Source organism: Motacilla alba, chromosome 18 (genome assembly GCF_015832195.1).
Source record: "Motacilla alba alba isolate MOTALB_02 chromosome 18, Motacilla_alba_V1.0_pri, whole genome shotgun sequence".
Classification (NCBI taxonomy): domain Eukaryota; kingdom Metazoa; phylum Chordata; class Aves; order Passeriformes; family Motacillidae; genus Motacilla; species Motacilla alba.
In genome coordinates, this window is record NC_052033.1 from 7,208,159 (window position 1) to 7,235,718 (window position 27,560).

Genomic DNA, 27,560 nt, shown 5'->3' on the forward strand with positions numbered 1-27,560 from the left:
ATTTTGGAGACTATCAGTACTGATTGAAAGAGCATAGCTCCCTTGAGATCCTTGGAGTTCAACTCGCAAGTAATTCATCCTATAAATGTAATGCAGCAAAACTGTTGTAGAAAAGTGAAGGACTTTTTATGCTTCTGTAACAGCAGAATCAGCTGGTTTCTTAATGACACAGAGTACAGAATGTGTGTGAAAACAGCAGTAGAAGCTGTTAATACAACTGTCTGCTGGTTCAGTACTGATGAATGTAAATGGTGGCAGCAATCAAGTAATGGCACAATGAAGGGGAAGGAAAGAGCTGTAAATGTTTTCTATAGCTGGATCTGTAGAGATCAGTGCAGCTTTCAGTGCTGGAGATGGAGATTGAAAATGCAAAGGAAAGTTACCATTTGTATTGCTGAGGGAGATTCTGAGCCAGGCAGACCTGAGCAGTAGCTTTTGTTGGGGGGGCTGTTAATCCTGAAGGAGGCTCAGGGAGGCAGCAGGATGGCCCAAGGAGGGATGGGGACAGAAGGGAAGGGAAAGAGAGGTCAGTCCCAGTTTATTGCTGTCAGCAGATGCACCACAGCCTATCTTTTGCTCTGTTCCCTGGTGCTCATTTTAAGTTTTGCTGCTGCCCAGCTCTTTTCTATGTATCTGGCCATGAAAATTAAATACCTTAGCAGTAGTTTTCCATTTTCCTGCTCTTCTAGCACTGCTCACTTCTTGCCAGCACCCTGATATATTTATTTGGCCTTTTTCTTTTCCCTTCTAGGGCTGTTGACATCTTGAGAACAGCCTCAGCCTCTAATCACATGTCTCTGCTTGTTGCTAGAGATGAAGAAGCAAAGTAAGAGAAAAATTGTTTTGACCTCAAAAATAATAAAAGTCCAGTGCTATATCTCAGGGTGGGCGAGTGGATGGGTTTGCATGTATTTTTATTTCAGATTAGTTTTCATTGCACAATTGCACCACATGTTACGTTTTTCTGCGTGGTATTTGATACCAGTTCATTTTGAAATCACTTGCATCAATCACTTCAAGTAGCAAGCTCAGGCCAACTTCAGTTTAAAGAGGAGGATTGTAATGTTATATTTACAGCTAATACCATTAAAAATTATCTGCTGTGATAGTTTTTGAAATACTCCTCATAATTAAAAATAATGAAAAATGAGGACTTTGTTAGAGCTACCACAAAACTATAGGATTTAAACTTGTCTTGCCTTCTGACAAAAGGCAGATTTACTTGTTTTTTTTTTCCCCTCAGAAGTTTGCTTTTCAATTTCTAATGAGCTTTGAATAGTTTGGATAAGTAGGTTAAACTGTTTACTGTAGCAGGTGGTCTAAAGTATATTCATTTTAAGGACATTTATGTTAAATATTGCTTTAACCTGACTGATGAAAGTTAAGCATATAAACCAATATTGTCAGAGAATCATCAGTAATGTGACAAACCAGGTCTGTATCCCCTTTTGACTTAAATCTCGGGAGAAAACAGCTGTTATGTAACTATTTTTGATAATCATTGCAAGAGTATCTGCTGTTATTTGCCTTTCCTGGGATGTTCCACTTCCAGAGTAATCTCCCCATAAAGGATTTTTCTCTAAATTCCTTTAGCCTTTTGTCCAAGTTAAGCTTCCTCTTTCTGTTCTTTGAATTCAACAGACATCTAAATCACTCTGTAGCCTCTGATCTCTCCTTTTTTCAGACTGCCTAGATATATGTGAGGTCCACTCTTAATCTGCTTTTATCTAAAGCATACTGGCCTAGTTCCTGTAAACTCCTTGAATAATTAAAATCCATCAGTCCTTTACCCACTCTGGGGGGAGAAGTGTAGTGGCCTGGGCAGAATTTGCCACTCCATGCAGTCCCTCACCAGCCACCTTTTGACTTTACATTCTGTGCTTAAAGGTTATTTGATTTACATTCGTCTGTGTTTATGTGTGTACCCTGGGGCCAGCATCAGTGCAATAAATGTTCTTTTTTTTTTTAAATAATGCAACCAGCATTTTTGAATGACCTTCAGAAGTCAAACTGGAATTACCTGGGAATTACTCTCCTTGCAATCAGTTAATTTCTTTTCTCTCTGACTAATTCTGTAGTATTAACTTGGTGATGTTTCTGACTTACATCACTCTAGATTATTTATGTCTTTTAAATCAGTTATCACTGAGGTAATCAGAGCTCAGATTATAAAGTTTTTTTTCTTAAATTAGGCTGGATTCAATATCAGATGAATCAGGTGTTTTTGTATTCTCTTCAATGCCTGTCATGCAAGATGTACATCTTTGCCTGTCTGTTACAATATGATTGGTGTCTGCAAGGAATTTCTTCTTTTGACTTTTAATAGTTAACAAATATTTCTTCTGTTCTCTTGTTTTTAAGGAGCTATATCTTTGTCAGTCTCTTCTGGGTTCCTGTTCAGTGTAATTGAACTAAAAGCATTCTTTATACACCTATAGCATACTCATGTTTTTAATCTGATTCCCTCTAATATAAATAAATTGTTCTGGAGCTTGGCTGTACCACTGTCTTATTATCTGTAGTTGATTGTATTGCAATTTTTTTAAAGTTTTGTAATTCAGGGTAAAGAGAGGTAAAAATAAAGCTTTTGTACCAACAGTCCATTATTTGTTGTTTTCCCATCTTTATCATGCATTATGTGATTTTTTTTTTTGCTTTTTCTGACCATTTGACAGGGCTTTCCTCTTTCAGTGGAGGTTGAGCTTCCTTCTCTGAGGAGGAGCAGCTGTTCAATACAAGCAGTGCAGGTGTCACAGGGTCCATTCAAACTGACAAAGAAAATCTTTTTATTGGCACAGGAAAGAGTTTCATGACCTAATGGATAAGTATGGCTCTCACAGTGACACAACCTCTGCAAGAACTTCTCCAACACATCAGTTAGCTGGTGAGAGATCACTTCCCAGCCTGAAACAATCCTGGGGGACAAAAATCAGCCTTGGGTAGAGTAGAAACTTGTACTTAAAATTCCTTATTTTAGTGGAGGTGTATTGGAGGAAGTGCCTGAAAGTCTAACAAAACACACATGCACCTTGAGGACTTTGTGTGTCATTTTCCCCAGCTCTTTAAATAAATATACTGATATCTACTTTCAATTTTAATTAATTATTTATATGAAAAGTTTTTGGTATTTTTAGCTGAAATGTGCCACAAAGTGCTAATAGAAATTTGATCCAGAGCACTATAAATTCTAATATTTTTGGAACTGCTGCCTAATTGAGATGCCTTTATATAGAATGGAGGATTAATTTGTTTTGTATTTTGCACCCAATTTGAAAAAATCATCTCTTGTTACATTTTAAAAAATTATACCTGGAACTCTGGGTGGCTCTCAGTTCTTAACTGTGCAGGCATTTTTTGTTGTTGTCTGATTGATTAGTTTATCTGTTTTCTAATATGAAAATAATCCTACTGAACTTCCTTACATTAGCTGAAATTTTGTGCTTTTTCCCAAATGTGGTTTTTATTTGTTTGTTTGTTTTTATTATTTATTTTTTTTTGAAGCAAAATCTGGAGACAGCCTTTCTTCTGCATCGTCCTCAAGGTCACAGAGTCCTCAGTTGCATCTGAAGGATAACATCACCAGCAGCAGCAGAAATAATTCTGTCCCACTACCATCCCCAAAGCTTCCAAAGTAATCTCCAAAACTGACTGTACCTCTCTTGGGGGAGTTGCAGGAAATGCTGTTATTTGTCTGGTCAGAAAAATTTGGGTTGAACACTAAGTGTTAAAGTTTGGTTTTATTTTTTAACTTCTAGTTCTGTAGCTCGTAATACCATTGACATTGCAGACTGCTAAGTTTTTTTTCTATTTATTTATTGTTTATGTGACAGAAGAAGATGAATCAGGTTAATTTTTTTGTGTCTCCTAATGAATTAATGTTCCTGATTTGTGTGTACCCAGACACTCCCATAAGCCTTGGGATATAGTATATAGTACTAGTATATAGTACTACTCTATGTAGTAGACTGGAGTTTTTAGCCTTTTAATATAGAGTATAAATTCTTTTTGTAATAGTCAGAAGTGCCTGAGGTTGCTGATTTTTTTTGTAAATAGTGTAATATTTGATCACTGAGATTAAATGTCCAATATTTCTATTTGTTACTGTAATACATATTTGCAAAACCTTTACGATAAAATAAGCTACTGCTTCAGTCTTTATCTAGTTCTGTGAAGTAATTCTGTGTTTCTTTCTCTTTGTGTCTCTAGTGACAGTGCATTTCAAATTATCTCTGTTTGCAAAGGAACAAGCCTAGGTTTGAATATTGTGGGAGGAATTAACAGAAATGAAGGGCCTTTGGTATATATTCAAGAAATTATCCCTGGTGGTGATTGCCATAAGGTAAAGGCCTTTTTCCCTTTCTTCCCCTTCTGAACCTGTATTTTTGCCTTAATTGCTTTGGTATGCTACATCTGCAGTCATACTTTAAATACAAAAAGTGTTTGTGTTCCTCCTTGCCTTCTCTTTTAACAGAATTATCTCACTGCACTGTAACAGAGTTACATGGTAATGAAAATTTATTCAGAAGTTCATGTGAGGTAATTGAGGATCTTATTTCTCAGTTTATGTATGAGAAGGTACAAAACCGACTTCTATAAGAGATTGCATGATGCAAAGTAAATCAGGAAGGATGGGACAGAGCTACAGATTGCACCTCTTTTTATTTTCTTGGACACTCAAAGAATCATATTTCCCTGAGACTTAATTTAGATGGATCCTTGCAGTTGGAAATCATTGTGTAGGAAAATTAGAAAAAAATATTCTGAAAGTGCAGACTAATAAAATGTATGAATTGGTGTTGATTACTGTTTTAATTTGTGACAAATGCAGTATGTAAATCAGGGAGACTTGTCAGTGTAAAAAGTAAATAAATAATGTAATTTCCTGGTTCAGGTACACAGAACTGTTTATCAAAGTGTCTCCTGTGGCATCCTGAGTAATTATGGTTATTTGGAAGTGTAGATAACCAGCCTTTGCCTCTGGCCCAGCAAGAGGGGATGAGCTCAATTCATGAGCAGTGGGTTTTGTCCCCAAGCAGTTTGTAAATATTTGTTACTGAATTTTCGTAGACTAAGTTTAATCCTAAAATGCAAGCTGGGAGATAAAAATGCAATGTTTCTCAAAGACCTCTTTCAGTAGATAAATGGTAATCATTTCTCTTTTATTTTCTCCTATTTTGTTGTGGCTTCTAAAATATTTTTCTCACTGTGAACATATAATTTGAAGCCTATCACACATAATCAATAGACTGAGGCTAAGACATCAATTTCCACTAGGCTCTAATATTAGCAATAATAGAGGTAATTTCCCAGTACTGGTTGTCCTGTTTGGGAAGGTGAAACAGGATGCATATGTTAAATGTCTGCCACGTGAGGGCACCATTGGATATCTTAGAACATGCTGGATGAAAGCAAAATGAAAGATCTACAGCTTTATTCTTTAACCAAAACCAAAACACTAAGTGACAAAAAAAAGGTAGTTAAGTACTGTCATAGGTTTGAAACAACACAGCTAAAATTATGGTATGTGGATGTTAACCAGGTAAAATTATACTGGTTTTGAGAAGGTATTTTACTTATTTCCTATGTATCATCTTCTGTATGCAGTTTGTTTTTTTTTTTCACATAGAGTGATTTTGTGTTTGATTTCTTAGGAGCTGAAGAGCAGAGACGTGTTATGTTTTACATGATGTGTATTACATTAGACAAATGTCATAACTCTGTAACCATAGGTGAATTACATGAATTTCCAGTTGAATTGTTCAGGGCTCTGTTAAAATGTGAGAAAAAAAAGCTTTATCTTGCTGAGAAATCTAGCCTAGCATGCTTTAAGTCTTGTCTTAGAGTCTCTGGGACAGAAATGGGAAATGTTCTTGTGCTGGTAGAGAGTTTGCAGTTAATTCAACAGAAGCACAAAGCTGACAAATTATTTCTGTCATGGTTTTGACTGGTGAGTACTAATAGACCAATCTGGTTTTCTCACTAACATGGCCAGTGAGTGTCTGAAGAGTTCCATATATTGCCATGAACATTTGCTTTTGAAATACAAATTAATCCAGCTCAGAGCTGAATTATTAGTAAAGAAGCTTCCTAAAGTCAGATGAGTTGATGCTGGAAAAATCTGTTGTTTCTTTGCTTGGTTTTTGTTGGGTTTTTTGAGGTTTTTTTTAACAGAAATGTTTAGCTGGGTCCAAAGTTCTTCTTTATGCAGTTTCTGAGGTCTGTTTTCTCTGATGAGTTTTTATAATGATTGCTTTAATGGTAAGGGATGATTGTTTAATCTGTTTATTTCTGGAGGATTGTCAAGCACAGGTGGAATGCAGAGCTGTTCTTGATTTTTTTTGTCCTAATAGAACCAGGGGAATTTGTCCAAGTGCTGTGACTATACAGTTCTTTCTGCAGTGTTAGCAACTAATACAAAGTTTGTGGGTTTGCTTTTATACTTGTTATTTTAGGATGGACGATTGAAACCTGGGGATCAGCTTGTGTCCATTAACAAAGAGTCCATGATTGGAGTCTCCTATGAAGAGGCAAAAAGTATAATCAACAGAACAAAGATGAGGTATCTCTTACTGTCAAACAGCCCAACCATCCAAAATGGTTTAATAGATCATATTTATGATCAGATTAATGTGAAATGTGTTTTTGTGTGCTTAGAAGAAATGAGGGATAATAATTTTTTTAAATACTCAGTTGTAATATTATTTCGCAGAAAAGTTTCAAGTGCACCTTTTAGACCTGCTAAATTATGATACTTTAAAGTTTAAAAAAATTACAGTATTTGTCTTTGTAATTATGGGTAACAGAACATCCTTTTAGAAAAATAATTAAATAAACACACACACAGTGTTTGGAAACGTGTAATTTTGCAGAAATATAATCTCATTAATAATATAAGTATACAGTTTCATAATATATGATGTACAGTATACATAATATAAGTTAAAGTTTTAAATATGTTGAAACTTTGAATTTTTATTCTAGGTTTGAAAATTTTTGGGAAATAGCTTTTATTAGGCAGAAAAACATACCCAGTCTTCCACAGAATCTGCAGCATCCTTTAAGCCTCTTAACATCTTCTGTAGGACATGGAGAGCAACAGGCTGCAACATTTGGTCCTCTTCCCTCTCCTAGAGGGAGGCTGATTTCACCATTCCCTCCAGATGCTGTGAGTGTATACTCCTCTTACAACAAACTGAGCAAATTGTTGTTTTTCTCCTAATTGTAATTGAGTTTCCATTTTATTAAGAAAATTACTGTCTGTTTTCCTGCACAATATTGTCTTTGGAATATCAAAACTTTTGGAAAAATCATGTTGTATAACAGGAGAGTAAACCACACTGATGAGAGGAGTTAGTTGACTTGGGGTAAGAAAACAAATTAAATAAGCATTAACTGTGTTCTTAGATACCAAGTTCTACTTGTACTTCTACAAGTACCACTGTTTCTCTGAAGTTTTGGAATTAGATATAAATAATTACGCATTTCAGAGACAGAACACTCCCTGCTTAATACATGTGTGTGAGTACAGTAATATCTCACACTTGTTCTGTGACTCTGAGATTTTTGCTTAAAAAAAAGTCGTAGAAGTATGTGAGGGTTTTCCCCATTCTTTAGGCTAAGCAGCAATTGTTTTAATTCATACAGCTCACCATTAGTGTAAAGAAATAATGTTTACCACAAGAAAGAAGATTTAAAACTAATATTTCAATTTTTGATAGCAGATTTTCAGTTTATCATATTTTTAAAGCTAAATAAATTATTGCCTTAGAAGAAGGAAGAATAAAATGTTCTCAAATATGAAGTCAAAACAGGTGATTCTCAAATCTTCTTATATTTGTTCTAAAATTCTTGCCCATTTTTCTTTCCTATTAGGGATATAAACATTGAAGTGGGTTGCCTAGAGAGACTGTGCTATCTTAATCTGTGAGGGTTTTCAAAACCCAAGGTTTTGATGAGGCCCCAATCTGATTTTTTCCAATGCTGTTCCTTCTCACCATCACTTCCTCCATGCCTTCCTTTTTCTCCTGGGGTTGTTTTGATGTCCCCAGCCCTTTTTTCTTCCCACGGTCTTCCTTCCTGTCTCTTTTTTCATTAACCTGGATTTCTGGTTTGGCTTGTGATCTGCTTTTAGAAATGGTATTTCATGACTTTTCGTTTCCTCTCATAGATGGAAACTGGAGTCAAGATGGGAGAACAATCTCCAATTACTGCTCTAGATAGCAATCCTGCTGATGTGTCTGCCATGAGTAAGTGCTGATTTAATTCCCTGCCACCCTTTTCCTTGTTCTTTCAATAACAGTCAAACAGAATATAGTGCATAGTGAGACTCAGTAGCCTTTAAAAAAAAAGGGAATATTGTACTGTTTTTATACCCCTAAATAAAGCACTGAGATCAATGGATTTTTAGTAGCTTCTCTCAAATATAACTTACATTGTCTCTAACAAACAGCTGAAACCAAACAAAAATGAGTGATCACAACATTTGCTATACAGCAGTCATGATAATAGACTCAGTAGAAACCAGATAATGAAGACTCACATATAGATCGAGATTAGGTTGCCATAGAAACTGTGCTTTCCTGATTTGATGAAATTCTGGGCATGTATGCTGCTGGCATGGTTTTTTTTGCTTAAATCAGGGCAACATATTGAAAGGATAGAATTAAGGTGCAGCCCTCTTAACAGCTTTTCAGTTACTAACAAATACAATATATCATGTATGTTTGTGTTTTAGAGTCGTGACATTGTAACAAGGACAAGAGTCACTTTGATCACATCTTGAGATAACCTATTTTGAGAGCAACATTTTAGGAAAAACGGGGTTTGTGAAATGTGGGCAGAAGCAAATCTGAGCTGAACAATTGTAATTCCTGGGGGAAACAAGTATGTTGTATTTAGAAACTGTGAAAATGCAAGAGTGACACAATAATGGGAATCCCCATTGGCACACTGATAGAACTGACTCTGTTCAGTATTTCTCTGTGCAGACCTGAATATTCTTTTTTTTTTAGGCAGTAGCAATTAAGCATAAGCTGAACTTCTCAATTTCATGTCTAACATACTGAGGAGAGGAAGAACAAATACACAGGATCTGATTCATTCCAGATATCTCTCCACTGAAAGTGTACCTGCATTTATTATACCCCATATTAGATATTCAAATTTAAAATGAAACAGTTCCTGTATTGCAAATCTGGCTAGTTGGTTCCCTTCCTTGAAGGGTGAGCTGACCAAATGTAGGCTGTTGAAACTGGCAAAGTTTTAGTATTGAATACACCTGATTGATCACACAGTTTTTACGTATTGGGTATGAAAAACACTGCAACTGAATCAAAGGAACAAGACAAAAGTCTTATTTTTTAATATATTCAGTATATAAGACTCTTGGTTAATATAATTCAGTACACAGGAGCTTCTTTTTTTGAAGACACCAGGAAGGGCACAGTCTCTGAACACATCTGAAGAACGTAGAGAGTAAAGCAGAAAGCACAAATACTTGCAGCTCCAGTCATGTTTTATTTTCTTCTTATTTAACAGCACATCTTTTGAAAAACCTGCCACTTCTTTCATGCTGGTCTTTTTTCAAGGATAAACTTTCAAAGATAACCTTGAAAAATTAAAGCATCTCTCAGATGAAATACTCTTGTTTTTAACACTTTATAAAAAAATCTGCATAGTTTTGAAAAGTTTTTGCCCAAAATCACACACGAACCTTTTTCATTCTGAGCTGAAGGGAAATTGAGCCAATTCCACCAAGGTTCTAGCCCACTGTCTTCAGACTTTAATATAGCATGTGAGAGGTGTTAATGTCAGAGATTTTCAAGATATTTTGGTTTATGCTTTTGGCATGTAATGAGAATGTAAATTACTTTGAGCTTGGAAACAGATATGCTGTAAAACTAAAAAATTCGAAAAAAAACGAATTCTCTGCATTTCCTTCTGTTCTTTTAGAGAGAATCTCAAACTGCAAGATCCTTTACTTGTCATACACTGGTTTTGATTTCAGTAACTTTTTAATTCATTAACGAAATTATGAGTTAAGACCTACATTATATTTATAAACAAAGAATGCAAACAATGAGGGTTTTTTTTTTATTTGCATACATCTAAAATCCAAAGTGATAGTTTAAAAACCCATTTAAATTTGTGTTTCTGACTATAAGGGTAGAAGGGGCTGATGGGTGATGGCCTAATGGACAGGAGTTCTTGGAAAAGAGTTCCTTCCCAGGAAAAACACTGAGAAGCCTGTGGAGTTCAGCCTAAGCTCCCTCCCATGTTTGAGAACAGGTCATTCCCCCTCTTCCCCAGTGTTTTCTAGATCACTCCATGTGCCAGTGGCAGCTGTCAGTTACACTAAGGGTGTGTCTTGGAGGTCTCTCTTGGAATTCACAAATGTGTTTCCCCTTCTGTTTCCTGAGTATCTGGGTATCTCTGAGAGAAGAGAAAATACCACAAGGAGAAGCCATATGTTTGGTGGATCACTCAAAGCTATTCCTGGTTATTTTCTGTTAATTTGCTACTTGTCACTTTTTTGTGCAAAAAAATAGTGGAAATGATTGATACCCCTAATTTTTGTTGATTACAATTATGTCCTTTAAAAAAAAAGTCAGTCTAAGCATTAACATGTATTTTTGGCAAGTGGGTATTTAGCTGGCATCCACTTGATGAGCAGATCTTCAGAACAAATTTTTTCAAAGCAATAGTTACCTCTACATCATTATTACTTTTTTTTTTTTTATTTCTTAGTTATTGCCCCCAGCCAGAATGATGATTATGAGCCCCAAGGAAAGAACTTGAGTATTCATCTCAAAACAGAAAAGCTGGAGAGGGTAAATACTTAAAAATCTTCTGAATTCTCCTTCCCCCCCCCCCCCCCCCCCTTCATGATGCAGGTAAAACATGTGGACAATAATTCTAGGCTGACAAACTTCAAAGTATAAATAACACACAGAATTTTCTATTTGGTGGTTCTTTCATGTTGCAGGCCAATATTTCAGTTTATGTATTGGGCAAATTAGTGGTTTTGTTAATCTAATTACTGATTAACTCTTCTGGGAATCAGAGCATCCCTCAGGATTTTTAAAGCAGTTATTAAGGACAAAGGGGTTTGCTTATTACACTCATCTCTATTCAAGGTTAAATAATATCTGAACATCTCTCAATTAGAAGGAAAAGTCACTGAGTGGCTCTGGAATAAAAGTGTTGTCAGTGAAAGTGTACCAGGATACAAAGGCTCTTTGAAGTGTAGCTCTTTAATTACTCCCCCATGTCCCTGCAGTCATTATCCTTAGTCCTTTCTTTTTTCACTCCAAAATAAGTTTTTCCTTCCAGGCACTGAATTATCTTGGGATTCAGCTCACAGATGAACAGCAGCAAGCCCTAAGGCAGCAACTTCATAAAGATTCTAAAGGAACAGTATCTTTTGGAGGTAGTAATTTGTTAATTACCATAGAAAATAATGAAAAGTAGGAATACATAAATTATAGATAATAACCATTAATATATTTCTTGTCAGTATTGGGCTGCTGCTGCAAATAAAATTATAATTTGATGCAAGAACCTTATTTTGCTGTATAAAAATAAGCTTGAAATTCTACTTGAAACTAAGTAATGTGAATGCACATCACAAATTTATTTTGTTAAGAGCAGCCTTGGGAAAGTTTTATTTTTGCGCTCACAAAATCTTGAATTTTTTGTTCTGACAATAGGGAACTGTAATTTTTCCAGAAATTACTTGGGAGAGTTTTGATGGTTAAAGAAGTTTCTTGAAGCAAGTAAATGGATGGATCACTTAATTTTAATATGTGGGAAGCAAGAACATTTCAACTATTGCATATAGAAACAGGTTTGCAGGGAGACCATCACAATTCTTCCAGCTAAACCTAATTCTGATGAGAATGAGTTGCTTCTTCTGGTTATAACAATTTTGGTTGATGACACAGAAAACTTAAAAATATTTTTCAGAAACTGTGAGACATGGTGGTTCTGATGCTAAAACTGATGGAAATTTCCCTTTCCCTAAAGTCTATGAAAAACACTAGTGTGTGAAAAATAGTATTTTGTACTTAAACATCCAAAAAGATCTTCAAAAAGAAAAATACTGGATGTTCTATCAGATTTTATGTGGAGTAAACAGACCTTTATATTTCCACCTTTCTGTCATAGTGTAGCAGAATTTTAAAATCCAAAATGTATGGGTAATCCAAGTCACGTTGATTGTGCATTAGAGACTGTTTGTATTTAAAACTTTCAACTTGGTCAACATCAATTTTACAAAGCCTCTGTCAGGGGTTTAAAGGGTCTGAAAAGGAAACCATGAGCTCTGAGCTAGCAGGAAATTTTTCCCTTTTCCTTTCTCCTCTGGTAAGGTCAACTGATTGGAAGGGCAGGTGTGTATACCTGGTGTGCAGATTTATTTCATTTTTCACAGATACCTGCCAAATACAGAACCTCTCAGGTACTTTGAAGGTGAACTTCACACCACCCTTGTTTTCTTCTTCACAATTTGATTTGAGGATACTTAATTCCACAATGTGTTTGGGCATTTTTATTCTTATCAGCTTTACCAGAACTTTGTCTTTGGAGATACATCTCTGATTTTCTTTTTTCCCTTTAGAAAACTGCATTTATCAGAGTGGCTGTTCATGGTGATATTGACAGTTGTGTTGCATCAGTGATCAGTTACTAAACTGAACTTCCAGGCTACAACATCAAAATCTGAACTGTTTTATTCCTAGATTTCATTGAAGTTTCAAGGAATCTGTTGTCTGTGCAATCAAATGAAACTGATGATGGCCACAAATCTGAAAACTTTGGGATGGATGAAGTTGCCAGCTTACAGGGCTCACAGGTAATATATGTGCCTGGTCAGTGTTTTAACAGTTGGGAGGAGATTATTGGAGAGTTTATTATATGTAAAATAACTCCAGATCTTGGGCAGGTGTTTTAAACAGCTTTGCAGCATGGGATTCTTTAGGATAACCTAGTTTCTGTGAAGCTTTTTTTAAGCAGCCTAATTTGTAGAAAGCAACTAATATAATTAAATTGTGGTTTGTTGTAAGTCTGGACAGCATTGATTTACTGAGGTTTCTTAATAGAATTTGGATTGCTACAACCTGTGTCAGTGAGAAACAATTACTGGGCCCAGTGATTTGAACTACTGTTACAGTGAAAATCATTTTATTCTAGAGGTGACTTTATTAAAAGAGCATTTTTAGTATATAAACACCAAAATAAAATGCCTTATTATTTAAAATATTAAAATAGCGATGTGTTCTTCATACTTTAAAAAGCACTTTATTAATCCATTTTAAAAGGAAAAGTAATTGTTCATTTGGAAGATTAAGTTGTTTAAAATTTTATTAAACATTTTTAGCATTTTCAGATCTATAAATCATCCTAAAATTAAGATTTTCTTCTTGTTTTATTAACAAGAACTTTTAATATAAGATGTTAAAGATTATGGAAGACGCAGTTAGCAATCCATTCCAACCTTATATATTTGTATACACACAGTTTGTACCCTGTGATTCCTTGGAGGATGATGTGGAAAAACTTAAGAAAGAAAGAAATGAAGCTTTAAAAGAAATGAGCAAATTAAAGGTAACACTTATATTTTATTTGCTTGAAATTATTCAGGAGACTAGGGTTTTTTTTAAGTGTGTATAGGAATTTATTGGTTATTTGAATTTCATATGCAGTTTTTCATAGATAAATAAAATGACAGTGCAAACAGTCCTAATCACGTTTGAAGATTGCTTACAATATGTTTGTGGAGACAGTGAATTTTAGCCAATATACTGAATGCTAGCACACTTTTTAATCTGGTCTATAGAGAAATGAGATTAAGCAGACATTTCACAGAAGTGAATTTGGAGAAATGGCTGATTTGCATGGCAATTTTATTTAAAAATGGGTGATGCTAGTAACTGCAGAGTCTGAGCATGTGCTGCTACTTCTGAAAGGAATCAGAACTAGGGGATAAATTAATCTGTGTGCAAAATTAATACATATTTTCCCAGACATTACAAAATTCCCAAGTCCTAAAGCAATAAATACTATTTATTAATACCTCAGGTTGCTACCAAATTCCCATGGTCCTGAATTTCTTTTTTTAACAAACCATAAGATACGTAGTTCTGTGTTCAGTATACATAACTCTGGTTCTTCAACAGGAGTACTGAGCTTGGGATAAAGACAATTTAAAAAATTGCCCTTTGGTCCAAAGAATTTCTTGCTGTAAATTACAGAAGCATTGGGTTGAAATGGCCAGAGGTCAGTTCTGTGTTCTGTGCATAATGATTCTTCTTCTGAGAGCTTTGTACTGAAATGAAAGAACTCCATTTACATTGAACACAGTGAATACTGACCAGGTGTCCCTAAATTGCTGATGTGGAAAACTGAAAATGATCAATCTATAATTAATTATAGCTTTCTTATTTCTTACACTCTTTTACACACATCCCAGAAATGTTCAGTAAATAATTCTAAAATACTCAAGAAACTTAAACAGGATCAATGAACTCACAGTAAAGTTAGCTTTTAGAGATAGTTTTATCACAGGTTTTATAAAAGCTGTAGATAGAAGTTAAGTATTCTTATCTGTAGTTTTGAAAGAGCTAATTGCTTTAGGACCAAAACTCTTTCTCTTTCAAACTTTTTTTTTTTTAATAGGAAGAATTGTCTGAATCTGTGAACTTACAGAAGCAGTTAGTGGAGCAGCTACAAGTAGTCAAGCAAGTATGTTGAAGTCTCTAAAAATTATAATGATGTAAAAATTTTTAATTGTTTTTTGTGAAAGGGAGAAAGGAGCACTTCTTTCTCTCTTAGTGCTCATATAGACTATACATTCACACTGATTTCAACACAAAGGTGGTTCTTGTGTTGCTACAGAGCTTTTGATTAAAAGTGGAGAATTGATTCTTCACTTTTGGGGGCAATTATCTATTTCTCTGCTATTGAATTGAGATAGGAATCCTGGGACCAGCTGGATCAATGAAGTGGGATAATTATGTAGTAGAACCTTTCTAGTCTTAAGTGTTCTTGAAGAGATTTTTCTGCTCTTGGGCAACAGTTGCCTAATTTACAGTCCTAACATTAACTACTTTATATGTCAACCAGTCATAAGTGTGGAAAAAATTACCAAGAAAAAAAGTTGTAGTCAGGGTTTTCTGAGGAAAGTCTTGTTTCTGCCTCCAAATCTATCCATAGTTACGAGCCAACAAATCAGAGTATTTGGCTTCCTTGTGTCTCTTAAAGGAAATTACCAATTAAATGTAAATCTCATGTCGTTTATAACCTGGATTCAAAACCAAGGAAATTTCCTGTTCCCTCTTCCTCCTGAACCACCCTGTCAGCTTTTCCTTCTAATGAGCTGGCTGCTTTCCTTCTCTCCTGCACTGCTGCACCTATTCTTTGTGGGTTTCTCATGTCAGATGTCATGTAAAAATGCAAGATAAAGTTTGAAAATCTCCTGTATTAAGATTAAGTTTATATTTTGCTCATAAGATTCATTGAACACCTTCATTATCACCTTTTATTCCTTGAATATACAAGAGCTTGCTTGGAAGCTTTTTCCGTTAGTATTGTGTTCTTTCCTTCTGTACACTGTGGGAAATAAAATGGGTTATTTTCTGAATATAATTTAACTGGAAGATTGTTCCAGTAATGCACTTGAAGTTCCCCTTCTCTAATGGATTGACTTTGTTGTTCTAGACCAGAACTCTTGTCCAGTGTTATTAGTCCAGACTAAAGCTGGTACAGAGTACAATCCCCAGTACAAACCAGCTTTTCCTGGGAAGGCAGCCTTGGACAAGGCTGGTTTAAGATGTTCTAAGTGCCAGCAGTGCCCATTTGCCACCACTCGAGGTCCTCCCACTTTTATTTTCCTCAGGTACTGTCGTGTAGTGGTGAAACTCAATTTTGCCCTGCAAACCTCCCAGGGATAAATACTGATTTTGTTGTAGGCATTGAAAGGGTTCCACGTAGTGAAGTGAAAGAGAAATACTAAATTATATATAATTATAGCATTGTGTGATCTATTTTAAGAAATAAAAGTGGGCTTTTAATGGACATTTTCTTCTGTTTATACCTGGTGCATGTTCAAGTGTTATATGTATATTATTATATATATATTTCTGTTGTTCGAAACCAATATTGGCACTGAGATTCATGGTGATAAGTACTTATAGTGCAAGTTGCCATTTAACTTATGATGTGCATTCCTGCTTGAGGTGGTTAGTGAAAGGAGTTAATGAGTACATTATTCAACCCTAATGGCCTGATTAAAAGTAACAAACAACCAAAGTAAACAAAAAACCCAATTTAAGGCTGTGCTTAAGGTCTTCTGACTTCAGCATAATTTAAACATTTTTAAATGACTGCTTTCCTGAAAAAACAAGGTTTTAAATAAGGATTTAGGTTACCAATCATATATTGAGGTATATTTTTTCTACTAATTGTTTTTTGCTTTGTTTTTTTTCTACTAATTGTTAATTGCAGAGATTGCAGATTAATTAAGACAGGAGTACAGATATTCTGGTTAATGAACATGCTTTGTTAGTACCAATTCATTAAACAGTGCTTGATTCAGTAACGAACAGCATGAATAAACTCTTAAGATTAGAAATGCTGCAAAACTTGCCATGAGATAGTAATTATTTTCTAATATTGGTATGAGACAATTAAAAATTCCTTCATTGATCTATTTTTGCTTTGAAGTTGTGATATAGCACTATATCTTTGGGGCTTCCTTGAAATCATATGTAAGCTGAGATTGGCACAAAACACAGAAAGGCACTTTTGAGTACCTGAAGTCTAGCCACGAGTGCAAATGTGAAATCTGTAATAATGTCTTCTGTCTTCCTGGAGGAATTGGACTGTATCCTGTTCTGCCTGAGAGTCCTGGGGTATTTCAGCCTGAATGATCCCTTCTGTACTACAGCTTTTTCTGGGCAGTTTCTGTCAGTTGGAGCACTCAGCTGAACATATGAAGTGGGAGAAGTTGTGAAGATAAGACACTGTTTGTGGTATCCCAAACTCCTGGACTTGGTCCATAGGACTGAGATTTGCTACTCTGTGGTTGTTTTCTCCTAAGGGGAAAATAGGGGCTTTGAATGACTGCTATTTTGGAAGCAGTATCTAATCTATTTCACCCTGTCTGAAAAAAGTGTTTGGTTTATTTCATTAGGGTTTTTATTTTAATACATAGTAAAGACATTCAAAGTTCTTTTAAAGTACCATTTCAATATACAATTTTTGTAGAATTAACCCACAAGCATGATTGATTTATAACTACAATTTTCATGCGGTTTAAAAGAATGTCTTTGTTCTGGTGTTTGTGGTGGCTGGAATAAAAATTGGATAAAACCTTCTGACACTCAAATTTATCCAAGGAAGAAATAGAAGCTAGCTTAGGAAGAAACCTGTACCTTGAAATTGCTTTTTTAAGAATTCAGCTTCTCTCCTCTAGCTGTTAGTTCCTTATTGGTTGTAGTGGCTTCATACCAGATCAGGACAATGGGTCCCATGAGGTGTTTATATAAATGAAATATTAGGAGCTGCAGATCCCCTATCTGTTGTGTCTTAGAATCCTAGATTGGTTGGGATTGGAAGGGACCTTAAAGCTTATCTCATTCCACCCCCCTGCCATGGAGAGGGACACCCTCCACTATCCCAGGTTGCTCCAAGCCCTGTCCAGCCTGGCCTTGAACACTTTTTTCATACATTTAAGTGGGACAAGAGCTTGTGTTGCTCAAGTGGGTATTACCCACAAATTCTTCACTGGTGGGGCTCCCTTACCTGCCTGCCAGGTGAGAGAACCCACTGTATCCCCCCAGTGCCAATTCCAGTAACTGGAGAATGGCCAAACCTGATGGAATCATTTCTCTTTGTGCCACTCTGCTCCAGCAAGCAGCTCTGGTGTGTCAGACAATTTTACTAATTCAGTTGTAGTGTGTGTTATTGTTTCATTGTAATGTAATAAGCCATTGTTCCTTAATTATTCCTTTAGGTCTTTCACTGTTGAAATCTGGTCATACTTAGTCTGCTATTACAGAGAAATTAATATTCAACAACTGGGGTTCTGAAAAAACAATGGAGGAGTAAAGGCAATTCTGGATTATAAGAGATTAAACCTTTATCTCAGGGATGTCTTCTTTCAAAATGAAGACCTCCCTTTTCATAATAGCAATTTTCTCTTCACTTTTCTCATGTCAGTTTATTTAAATAATTCCTAAGTGTGGGTTTTTAAGATGCCACCCTTTCTCAAGGCCTCTGTGTTCATTTATATTAGTCAAAGTTAATGTCAGAGCATCTTTTCACTTTTGTCTCCAAGAGTCTTTTTCCCACCTCCAGCCTGTTTCCCAAGGATGCCTTTGCTGCTGAAGGCTCCCAACTCATCCTCTGTAGCAGCAGGGCCCAGCTCTTCTTGCTGTTGACTCATTTTGTTTCTTACATTGGCAAGAAAGTGCCCTCCCCAAAGGCAGTAATTTGACCTCTACTTCTGTAGGTTGATAACTTCTTAGAAGTCCTTGTGTTCCCTGAATTGTTTCTAGGAAAAAGGAGTGCCAGGAGCAGCATGCAGGAGGGGTGATTGCTGTGCTTTCAGAGAGTGTGAGCAGTAATGACCCTCACACTGCTCTTAGTGCTGTAAACACACAACTGTGGCACCCGTGTGAGGAAAAACACACACAGAGCAATAAGCTTGGGATGAGTCTGTGTTTCCAGGTGCAGGTGGTCCTTGTGTAGTTCACCTAATGCTTCCAACGGAAAAAAGGAAAATCATTCTACTTGCTGTCAAATTAAAGGTCACTTAAATGGATCTCTTAGTGCTTCTGCCCTGTAACAGAAACCTCTGAATTATGCAACACCAATGTCACCTGTGTTCACTAATGATGTTGCTGTTCTACATATGTGGTTACTTCCACTGCTCTGTTTTCTGAGAGACTAGGATGTCCCTGGCCATAGTCCAAATTGGTATTATATTGCAAAGATGAGGAAGATGATGTACTGGTTATATGTCACTGAGATTAGCTGATTTATGGCCTAGAATATATTGTCTATTAAGACTAACAGTGTAGAGGTAAAAAGTCATATGAAGCTGAGATTGGTAGAGCATTTTACAGAAAGAACATTATCACAAAATATAGGAAAAACCTAATTTGAAGGATACTGGTTGTACAGGACAAATGCTTCTACGTTAGGAAATAATTAAATCTGCATTTTTAAGTTTAACTGACCTCTCTAGACCTTTCTATTATGACACCTTTTATATGCGATTTCTTCCACCAAACAGGAGGATCTGGTCATCTAGATTTTTTAGAAACAGCAATTTCAAACCTAGCTTCTCGAAGGTTATTTCCTCCCCATGGTAAAGAGTCATAGTGTGTTCTCCTCTATGGGAGGAGAAACACCCACCTGTTTTCCCTCTAGTTCCATTCACAACCAGGATATAATTATAAGATGTAATAGGTAGACCAGGAATAGAATATTCACCTAAGTATTCTTAACTGAGCGACTTACACAAAAACCTTCTAGCTCTGTGAATTTGTGTATTCAAATCTGATAACTTTAATTATTCAGAAAATTGATATAAAGTGACTTTTCCTTCAGATTAATTAATAGCTGAGTGAAAAGATGGTACAGTGATTTTGGTGCCAGTGAGCCTGTACAGTTTTTGTGAGCAGTTTGTTTTATTCCTAGATGAGTGTAAACTGATCCATTGTACAGACCTTTAGTTTGGCTTTCTAATTTACTAATCAGTTAATTTGAATTAATATTCAGTCCTAAAATGAACTGAGCAATATCTTTCTTGAAAGGAGATTTTGCAACATTTAGGGATTACATTAGCTGAATTAAAAGCTAACAGTTTCTGATTTTCTGTTTTCTGTACATTATGTATAAGTTTTATCTATCACTCTTCTGTGATAATCCAGGATATTAGGAGCATAACAGGACCAGGAATGAGGCAGAAAAATAGATTTTATAAAAAAGCACTGATTCTGAAAAGAGCGTGGACTGAATTACTTACATTAAAAGTCCATCTACATGATATGTGAGCTGTGACTAGAGTGTGAATTCATGTAATAAAAATGAAGTAACATCTCATTAAGGTTCTTTTTTGGTGTGGAAGCAATGGGGCAGGTCAACAGCATCTGGTGCATTTCAAGAAAACCTTTCATTCAAGTAGATTTTCAATAATTATAGAACTTGCTATTTAATTTATTAGGAAAATTATGTCTCTGTACATACCTAGTTTTCATTTGCACATCATAATGTTAAAAATTAGCAATTGAGCCCTCTAACCATGAACACTAACAGGTAGCCCTGATGCCAACTGCAAAACTTGTGAGCTAAATATGCTCTTTTATTTGGTAGCTGGAGTTGTAACTTCTCCACTGAATTATATAATCTGCAGGAAGCCAAGGCAGCTGTGGAGGAGACAAGAGCCCTGCGCAGCAGAATTCACCTTGCAGAGGCTGCTCAGAGGCAGGCCCGGGGAATGGAGATGGACTATGAAGAGGTGATTCGCCTGTTAGAGGCTGAAATTGGAGAGCTGAAGGCTCAGCTCACTGAGCATTCTGGCCAAAATAAAGTAAGCAAAGCTTGTCAGAGTTACCATGGTTTCCTTGCTGTTGTCATGTATCTGGTTTTCATTTTCTTTTCATCTGCTTTTCTAAAGTAGGTCACTGTTTGTCTTTTATTATTCAATAACTGGGATGATGTGGATTGAAGAGGGTAATGTGAAGTGTAGGAGGCTTCCTTTATCCAGACATCTTTGGGCTGGGAAAAAAGGAACTCCTAGCATATGTGGGTTATAGGTCAGAATGGCACATCTCAAGCATTAAGCATGGAATAGTTTCTGGGCTGCAGATACATTATCTTTAAAGACTACACCTTGCATATATTTGTATGCTTTTGTACTCATGTGAAAATGGCCTTCAGGTTTATGTTTCTGTTAGACAAACAACAATCATGTAAAGTCCAGTCCTGTTCCAAAGTAAATTTAGATTTAATCAAGGTAATCATTTGAATGCTACTAGTCCTGCAAAAAAAAAAAATTAATTGAGCCTTATATTTTAAGTCTATTTCATCTCCAGCAAGGCATTTCAGAACATGCTAAGAAATAAAATATTTGATGAACTTCAAAAAATTTTTTTCATAACTCCTGACCTGTGTTTTAGGCACAGTTTGAACAAGTGCAAGCAGGCTGGCATTTGTGAAGTTACCTTGTTTTTCTCATGAAAAATGAATGTACATATGACCTGGTGAAGAAAACATTCTGAAATGTTGCCTTGTTTCATCCTGAGAATTAATTTAATATTTCAAGACATTAGAAGGTAAAGTCAAGCTCTGGGGTAAACAAGCTTGCAGAGAACAGCTTAGGAAGTCCCTGTGGCTCTCAGGAGGAATTCCAGTTGTCTCATTGTGAGTGATGAGGTGAATCACACCCTGGATGTTCTTTCTGAACATCTGGGTGAGATGCTCCATCTTTTATGTCAGGTGTTCTTGCATTACTGTTTGTTTTCTAGGACTTCTGTAAGTAGCCAAATTTTAAGAAATTCATAGAGTGTGGGTTGCTTTCTTGGAGGCTTTTTTCCAGAAATTCTAGCTTGAGTTCCTGAAATTCTGACTGAGTACTACAATATCTGTGTGGATTTTCGAATCTCTGCATTTTTTTATCTGAAAGAAGCAGTATCAAGTTGGTGCCAACTCCATTTTATAGCCTTTTGTCCCCATCCTGTCAGTTACAGGAGCCAAGTTTCAGGTAGGGTCACACCTGTTTGCTTTTTTCTTTAATGCCTGAGTAAATCTTCCCCTAAAACACACTCACTAAGTGGAATATAACATATGTTAAGGCATAAATAAAAATCAGATTGGTCCCTCTCACTTTTTTAGTGTGAAAGAGTGAGTTCTGTCACCAGCCTCTTTTCCAGAGTGGACAGTGAAATTACAAAAAAAAGGTGTTTGAATCAACAGATTCTTTGACATTCAGGGAGATGATGATTCTACTGCTTTGTACAGTCTATACAAACAAATTATTTGCTTCCAGTAAAATTAGTAAGTGGGGTTTGGTGATTATTTTGTAAGGGTTTTAGAGTAAGTTGTGGGCTTTCAGAGTGATCTCCTTCAGTGTGATGAAAAAGTTTATTCTTAACTACAGTGCTTTTTCTGTATTTTGGATAGATCTTTCTAGATCTTGTGTCCAGCAGACAGCTGTGCTAAACAGACATACCCAGGTACATGTGAGGACTTTACTCCTGGTCCTGTCACAGGAACAGTGCCAAGAACTCTAATGAAACCCAGAACCTCCAGAGCTGGATCTAACAGGGCTAACATCTTCTGTACTGAAGGATGAAGGGATGCATAACACTGATCAATAGGTTATAAAAGTGCATGCAGAGACATCCTAGGGGGTAATTTCCTCCAAGATGTGTCATAATTACTGTGTTGGCCAACGGATGTGTGGATGCAAACTAGGGAACTGAGTTTGTTCTGGCTGTTTAAGCACCCTGCTGAGATACTGTCACCATCAGGTTGGTATTTTTGATCCATTCATCAGTCAGTTGAAACTCTCTTAATTTTCAGACCTATCCCTGTTGTTATCTTTGAATTTCAATTTACCTTTGTATCATTTGCCAAAATCTGTTGCAGTTTGGAGCTGATTTGCCAGCTGCTCAGGCATTCCAGTTTTATGTTTTACAGAAATGTAGAAAGGAGCATGTTAAACATTCCAAACACTCTGTTCACACTATGTCTCTGTGTGATCCATGGGAGGGAAATTAATAGAATAAAAGCCTTAAAATTCTTTTCCCAGGAGAATATTCACGACTTGAGAAAGAGGGTTACAGTGCTTGACTGCCAGCTGCGAAAATCAGAGTCGGCCAGGAAGACCTTTGAGGTGGCCACTGAAAAACTGCTACAATTTGTAGAGGTAACTTTGCCTTTCATTTTTAACAATATCTTATTTCGAAAAGGTTTTTGTTGATGTTGTGAGGAATGAGCATAGTAAAATGGCTATAAACCAGTTTGCAGAGATGCTTTCTTTCCTAGAAATATAGATAATGTGTAAGTGTGCAGATCCATCTAGAGGTTTACATAATCTTTGGGTTTTGCTGTACTGCACAAATGAAAATGATCAGATAATTTTTTCCACCTAAACTCTTATCAATTTCTGTGAAACTCTGCAGAAGAAAAAGGTAGAAAAGCTAATAGTTGATAATTCTTTAGCATGTTATGAAACAACAATGAAAAAAGTGATATTGTTATATTTCCTTCATTTAAAGGGGTTATAATATTTTGGTTTTTACTTTTGCACTTCTAGCTGGAAGACACTAGACTCTTTAATTGCAAATCAAGTCCCCCACCCCTAAACAGAACATGAAACCATAAGTTATTAACTTTTTGACTGTGTTGATTTATAAACTGTTAACTTCTTGACTATGACCAACAGGTTGTGCATGAAATACTTTCAGATAACTCTACTTCCTCAACAATTTTAAGGTAATGAAATGGCAATATTAATAGTGAAAAACTCTACTATTGTTTCTAAGTCTCAAAAAACTGCCTTGTAGCTGTTTTTTTCCTATACTTTTGCTGTATAGTTCTGAGTGTCATTTTATTGAAGGAGAGGAAATGGCATGAATTAGAAATTAGACTTCCAGGATACAGCTTCATTAAAAACCTCTGAATTAAATTAAAATAGTAATTACATAGCTATGATTGTCTGGATGTTTCCATAAAGTAATTATAATGTACTAATGATTAGTTAAAATGCAAGGAACCTTAACAGTGGGTTATAATTTTTTAATACTTTTTTTAGATTTTCCTCGGTGATTTTGCATCACAATGAATACAGTAGCATATAAATAAATTGATAAAATGTATATCCATTTGCACTTTGTTACTTTTCTTGTTTAAAAAGCTGCTGGGAATATTCAAGGAGATTTAAGCAACCTTTGGTCCTTCAGAAAATTGGCATGATTGTGTCTATATATTGCAGATAGCATATCATTAATAGTTATATAACAGTAAAATTGTTCAGTCTCTTTCCTGCAGTTTTTTCAATACAGCTCTCAAGAAAAATCAAATGTATTTAAGTGAAGTGAACTGGAACTTTATTTCAAAAAACCTAGGCAGGCTCAGACCAACTAGGATATCATAGATAATTGGTAAGATGCAATTCCCATTGCCACTGCACACAACAACAATGTTGTCTGTTTTATGAAGTTCACAGAATTTATTTTAGTGAATGAATTAATTATCAAGTACTAAACCAAGGTGACAAACTGACTCACTAACAGCAGAGAAGATAAGAGTTGAGTCCCATGAAGCAGTGTCCCTTCTTAAATGCTGGTATGAAAATTCCATTCAAGTTCCTTTCCTGATACCCTCTGAGTCCTTAACACTGCACTGTGGGTTCTGAATGTTATTCCAAATACCTTCATTTTTCAGCCAGTACTGCTGCTGGGGCAAACTCACTGATTGGGAGTGTCACTCTTTTTTGTTCATACAGTGAGAACAAAACCACTTTAGAAAAACAAGTTTACCTTATTAAAAGGAGCAGTTTCCTTTATCATATTACAAATAAACCCTTATTTTTTTATTATCTTAGTGACAGGAGAACATTGTCCACTAAAGGACTTCTGGCTCGGCTGGGAAGGGTTGGACCTACTGTCACAGCAGCTCTTGCAGCAGAAGCCAGGGACCTTGCCAAGTCTGTCCGTGCCGTTTTGGAAGTAGATTGTGAGTGAGTGTGTCCATCTCTGTGTGCTTTGAAATCTGGTATCAGTTCATCAGCCAAGAAGATGGATAATTTCATTTAAAATTGGATGTGAACTGGCTGAATAAATCATTCCTAGCATGGAGGGACAGAGCAGGTTCAGTGTCAGCTCAGGCTGCATCTTCATCAAACTATAATTAGAATGTAAAGTTATTCCAGAGTACATTTTTTCACAGGAAAATTTAAAGCACAAAATTAATGTCAAAGTGAGGAATATGAAGCTTACCAGAATCATGTAAAACTAGCAGAATTTCATTGCTTTAATGCTCTGTTTTTCATACTGGAATATTTACAAAATGGTATTCTGCTGGATTTACATGAACATGTATCAAAGTGTTTTAATGAAGATGTTGTTGCTGTAGGGAGTGAATGTAGGCAGCAGTTCCATTTGGAGAAATCCATGTATGTCCTCAGGTCATGAACAGAAAGCTGTTCCCATTGGTGAAAATGATGGTAATTCATGAGAGTGACTGTAATAAACTGCATCAGTTGAAACTCTAAGAAACAGATTTGAATTATCATATAATTCCTGGTTCAGATCATTGAAGTGGTTGTGTATTTTGATGGTATTTGCGTATAGTTGAGCAGGCATGTCAGTTCTAATCTGATTTTGATTTACAAAAATAGAACAGAAATGGTACATCACAGGAGGTTTTGGAAAGGTGGTTAATTATGGTTGTCCTTAATTATTGTATCAAATATTTGAATAGCTTTGACTGTTCAGGAATTAATTTAGAAAGAGATTGAAAAAATGGTTGTTGAGAAAATAAGATACAAAAAATAGATTTTGGTGTTATTTATGAAGCATTAATTTATTACTCATTCTGTGGCAAAGAAAGCAAAATAAGAAGATAATTTTTTTTTTCAAAAATGTCCAGAACATTACAGTTAGAGTTACTGGTGGAATGAAGAGAATAACAGTGACCAGGAGAGGAGATAATTGGTTTTCCACCAATGATAATCATAGTTCTGTCACACTGGATTGTTCTTATTATACTACACAGGAAATTGTGCAAAGAAAACTTTTGGTTCTAAATGCAGCTGAATTCTAACATGTGGTTATGTCAAATATAAAAGGTAGAATACATGCTAGAAAGCTCTAGAGCCACAGCAGGGATACATTTTATGAACCTGAGAATTAAAAATAGGTCTGCAGAGAAGGATTTAAAGATTCAACGTCATCTTTCTCAGTTCATTCCGATTTGGAGAGCATTACAGATAGATTTGGGCTCTGACAAGCTTGGGTATGAGATTAAAGCTTTAAACCTCACTGGCTTTTTTTCTCCCTCTCCCTCCAAAAAAAAAGTAGTTAAGGCAAAGGAACTATGTAATACCATTCTGTCTGCTGTGTTCTGTGGCAGTTTCTCACTAAATGTTTTCCATGCGATCTGAAGTTTTCTTGTAGATAGACTGTCATAGAAATGGGGCTCTTGTGTATATGGCATTTCATAAATATCATCCATCAAAGAGAAAAGTGTAGTAGAGACTACAGTGCAGAGTGAAGGGTTTCCTTTTCCCAGGAAGGTGTCCACAGCATAATAATTTGTTATTGAATTCTTAGAGACAGAACTGGAGTTAATATTTTTGAGGTTGCTCAGTGGATCAAAATGTCTGGCTGGGAAACCTTTGTGATACATTTTGCCTTCTAAATAGAACTTCTTTTTCATTATTTGCTTCATTCTTGTAAATACGAAGTAAAGGAGCCCCAGCCAAAATTCCTCTTTGATTCATTTCCAGTACATGTGAAACAAAGTCTGGGTGCCAAGAAAAGGTTGTAGAGTGTTTTTCCAACAGAAAACTGCTTCCTTTCTAAAAAAATCTTCCTCGACAACCAGGTCAAAATGACATATTTATAAGTTATCTGCACAAACTATCCCCTTCCTCTGTAATAGCCTGACATTTTGCCTGAGGGAAGAGGCTTGAAAAAGTTCAGTGTATTCCTGAAAATCTTCAAGAACATGTTGCGTTGTGATACTGCTGCAGATCATCTTTCAGCTCTGCAGGCTGAGTGACAGCTCTGTGAAAGCACTTTGGTGATTCTTCAAGCGAAGACTCTGGAAAAAGAATAACAGCTCGTTTTCCAGGGCTTATGGCTTCAGGATCCTCCAGATCCCAAAATGCAAATAATGAAGTAATAAACAGAATAATCAGGCTCATCCCTTGAAAGAGCCATTCTTCATCTTCATTAAGGACTGTAAACTTTTTTTAGAAACCAAGCCTTGAGAGGCTGTTCTGCTTTACAGAATGTGAGCATCTCCTGAACACTTGAAATTACTTCCATCATACAGAGGATAATAATGCCTCAGTGAGGAACTGCAGCATTTAAAAGTAGTTGCTGCCTGCACTTAGTAGACCATATGGTGCAAATCAAGCTAAAAAGAATAGCGATAGCATTTTCTTCTTTTCTATTACAAATTTAGAAAAGGAATACACTGGGTACTGGTAATGACCAAAAGCTGATTAACCGTGGAACATACTTATCTCCTCATCAAAGAGCAGGCAATCAGCACTTCGAAATGGGCACTCGTATAACACAGCTTTCAAGTATTTTGGCTGCCGATTTCCTCCCTCTGCCTCTGACACTTCTGTCCAAAAATACAATCTTGCTGTAATTGACACAATCCTGACCATCCACATCCAGGAAGTGCTCTGAAGCCAGGTTCTCCACTCAGTGGGAACTCAAGCGCTGAATTTTGAGCTATTTTGTCCCATCACATTCCTGTAATTTCCTCTCAGCCTGGGATGTGACATGAGGCAGTCATGCTGAAGTTTACTCAAA

General features: G+C 36.0%; 1 protein-coding gene across 11 annotated transcripts in view; it reads left to right on the forward strand.

The window, feature by feature from the left end:
- STXBP4 (syntaxin binding protein 4) overlaps nucleotides 1-27,560 on the forward strand; it is an 80,536-nt gene that overhangs the window by 10,428 nt on the left and 42,548 nt on the right. For 10 of the 11 annotated variants that reach the window (XM_038157484.1, XM_038157480.1, XM_038157481.1 and 7 more), the window contains 16 exons: nucleotides 752-826; nucleotides 2,799-2,884; nucleotides 3,502-3,631; nucleotides 4,207-4,339; nucleotides 6,453-6,559; nucleotides 6,982-7,165; nucleotides 8,168-8,246; nucleotides 10,747-10,829; nucleotides 11,332-11,428; nucleotides 12,738-12,850; nucleotides 13,516-13,602; nucleotides 14,674-14,739; nucleotides 20,417-20,593; nucleotides 22,817-22,933; nucleotides 23,453-23,502; nucleotides 24,614-24,744. In XM_038157484.1, the coding sequence (XP_038013412.1) occupies nucleotides 752-826; nucleotides 2,799-2,884; nucleotides 3,502-3,631; nucleotides 4,207-4,339; nucleotides 6,453-6,559; nucleotides 6,982-7,165; nucleotides 8,168-8,246; nucleotides 10,747-10,829; nucleotides 11,332-11,428; nucleotides 12,738-12,850; nucleotides 13,516-13,602; nucleotides 14,674-14,739; nucleotides 20,417-20,593; nucleotides 22,817-22,933; nucleotides 23,453-23,502; nucleotides 24,614-24,744 (1,715 nt within the window). The remainder of the gene's footprint in view (nucleotides 1-751; nucleotides 827-2,798; nucleotides 2,885-3,501; nucleotides 3,632-4,206; nucleotides 4,340-6,452; nucleotides 6,560-6,981; nucleotides 7,166-8,167; nucleotides 8,247-10,746; nucleotides 10,830-11,331; nucleotides 11,429-12,737; nucleotides 12,851-13,515; nucleotides 13,603-14,673; nucleotides 14,740-20,416; nucleotides 20,594-22,816; nucleotides 22,934-23,452; nucleotides 23,503-24,613; nucleotides 24,745-27,560) is intronic. The other variant, XM_038157488.1, reaches the window with a different exon arrangement.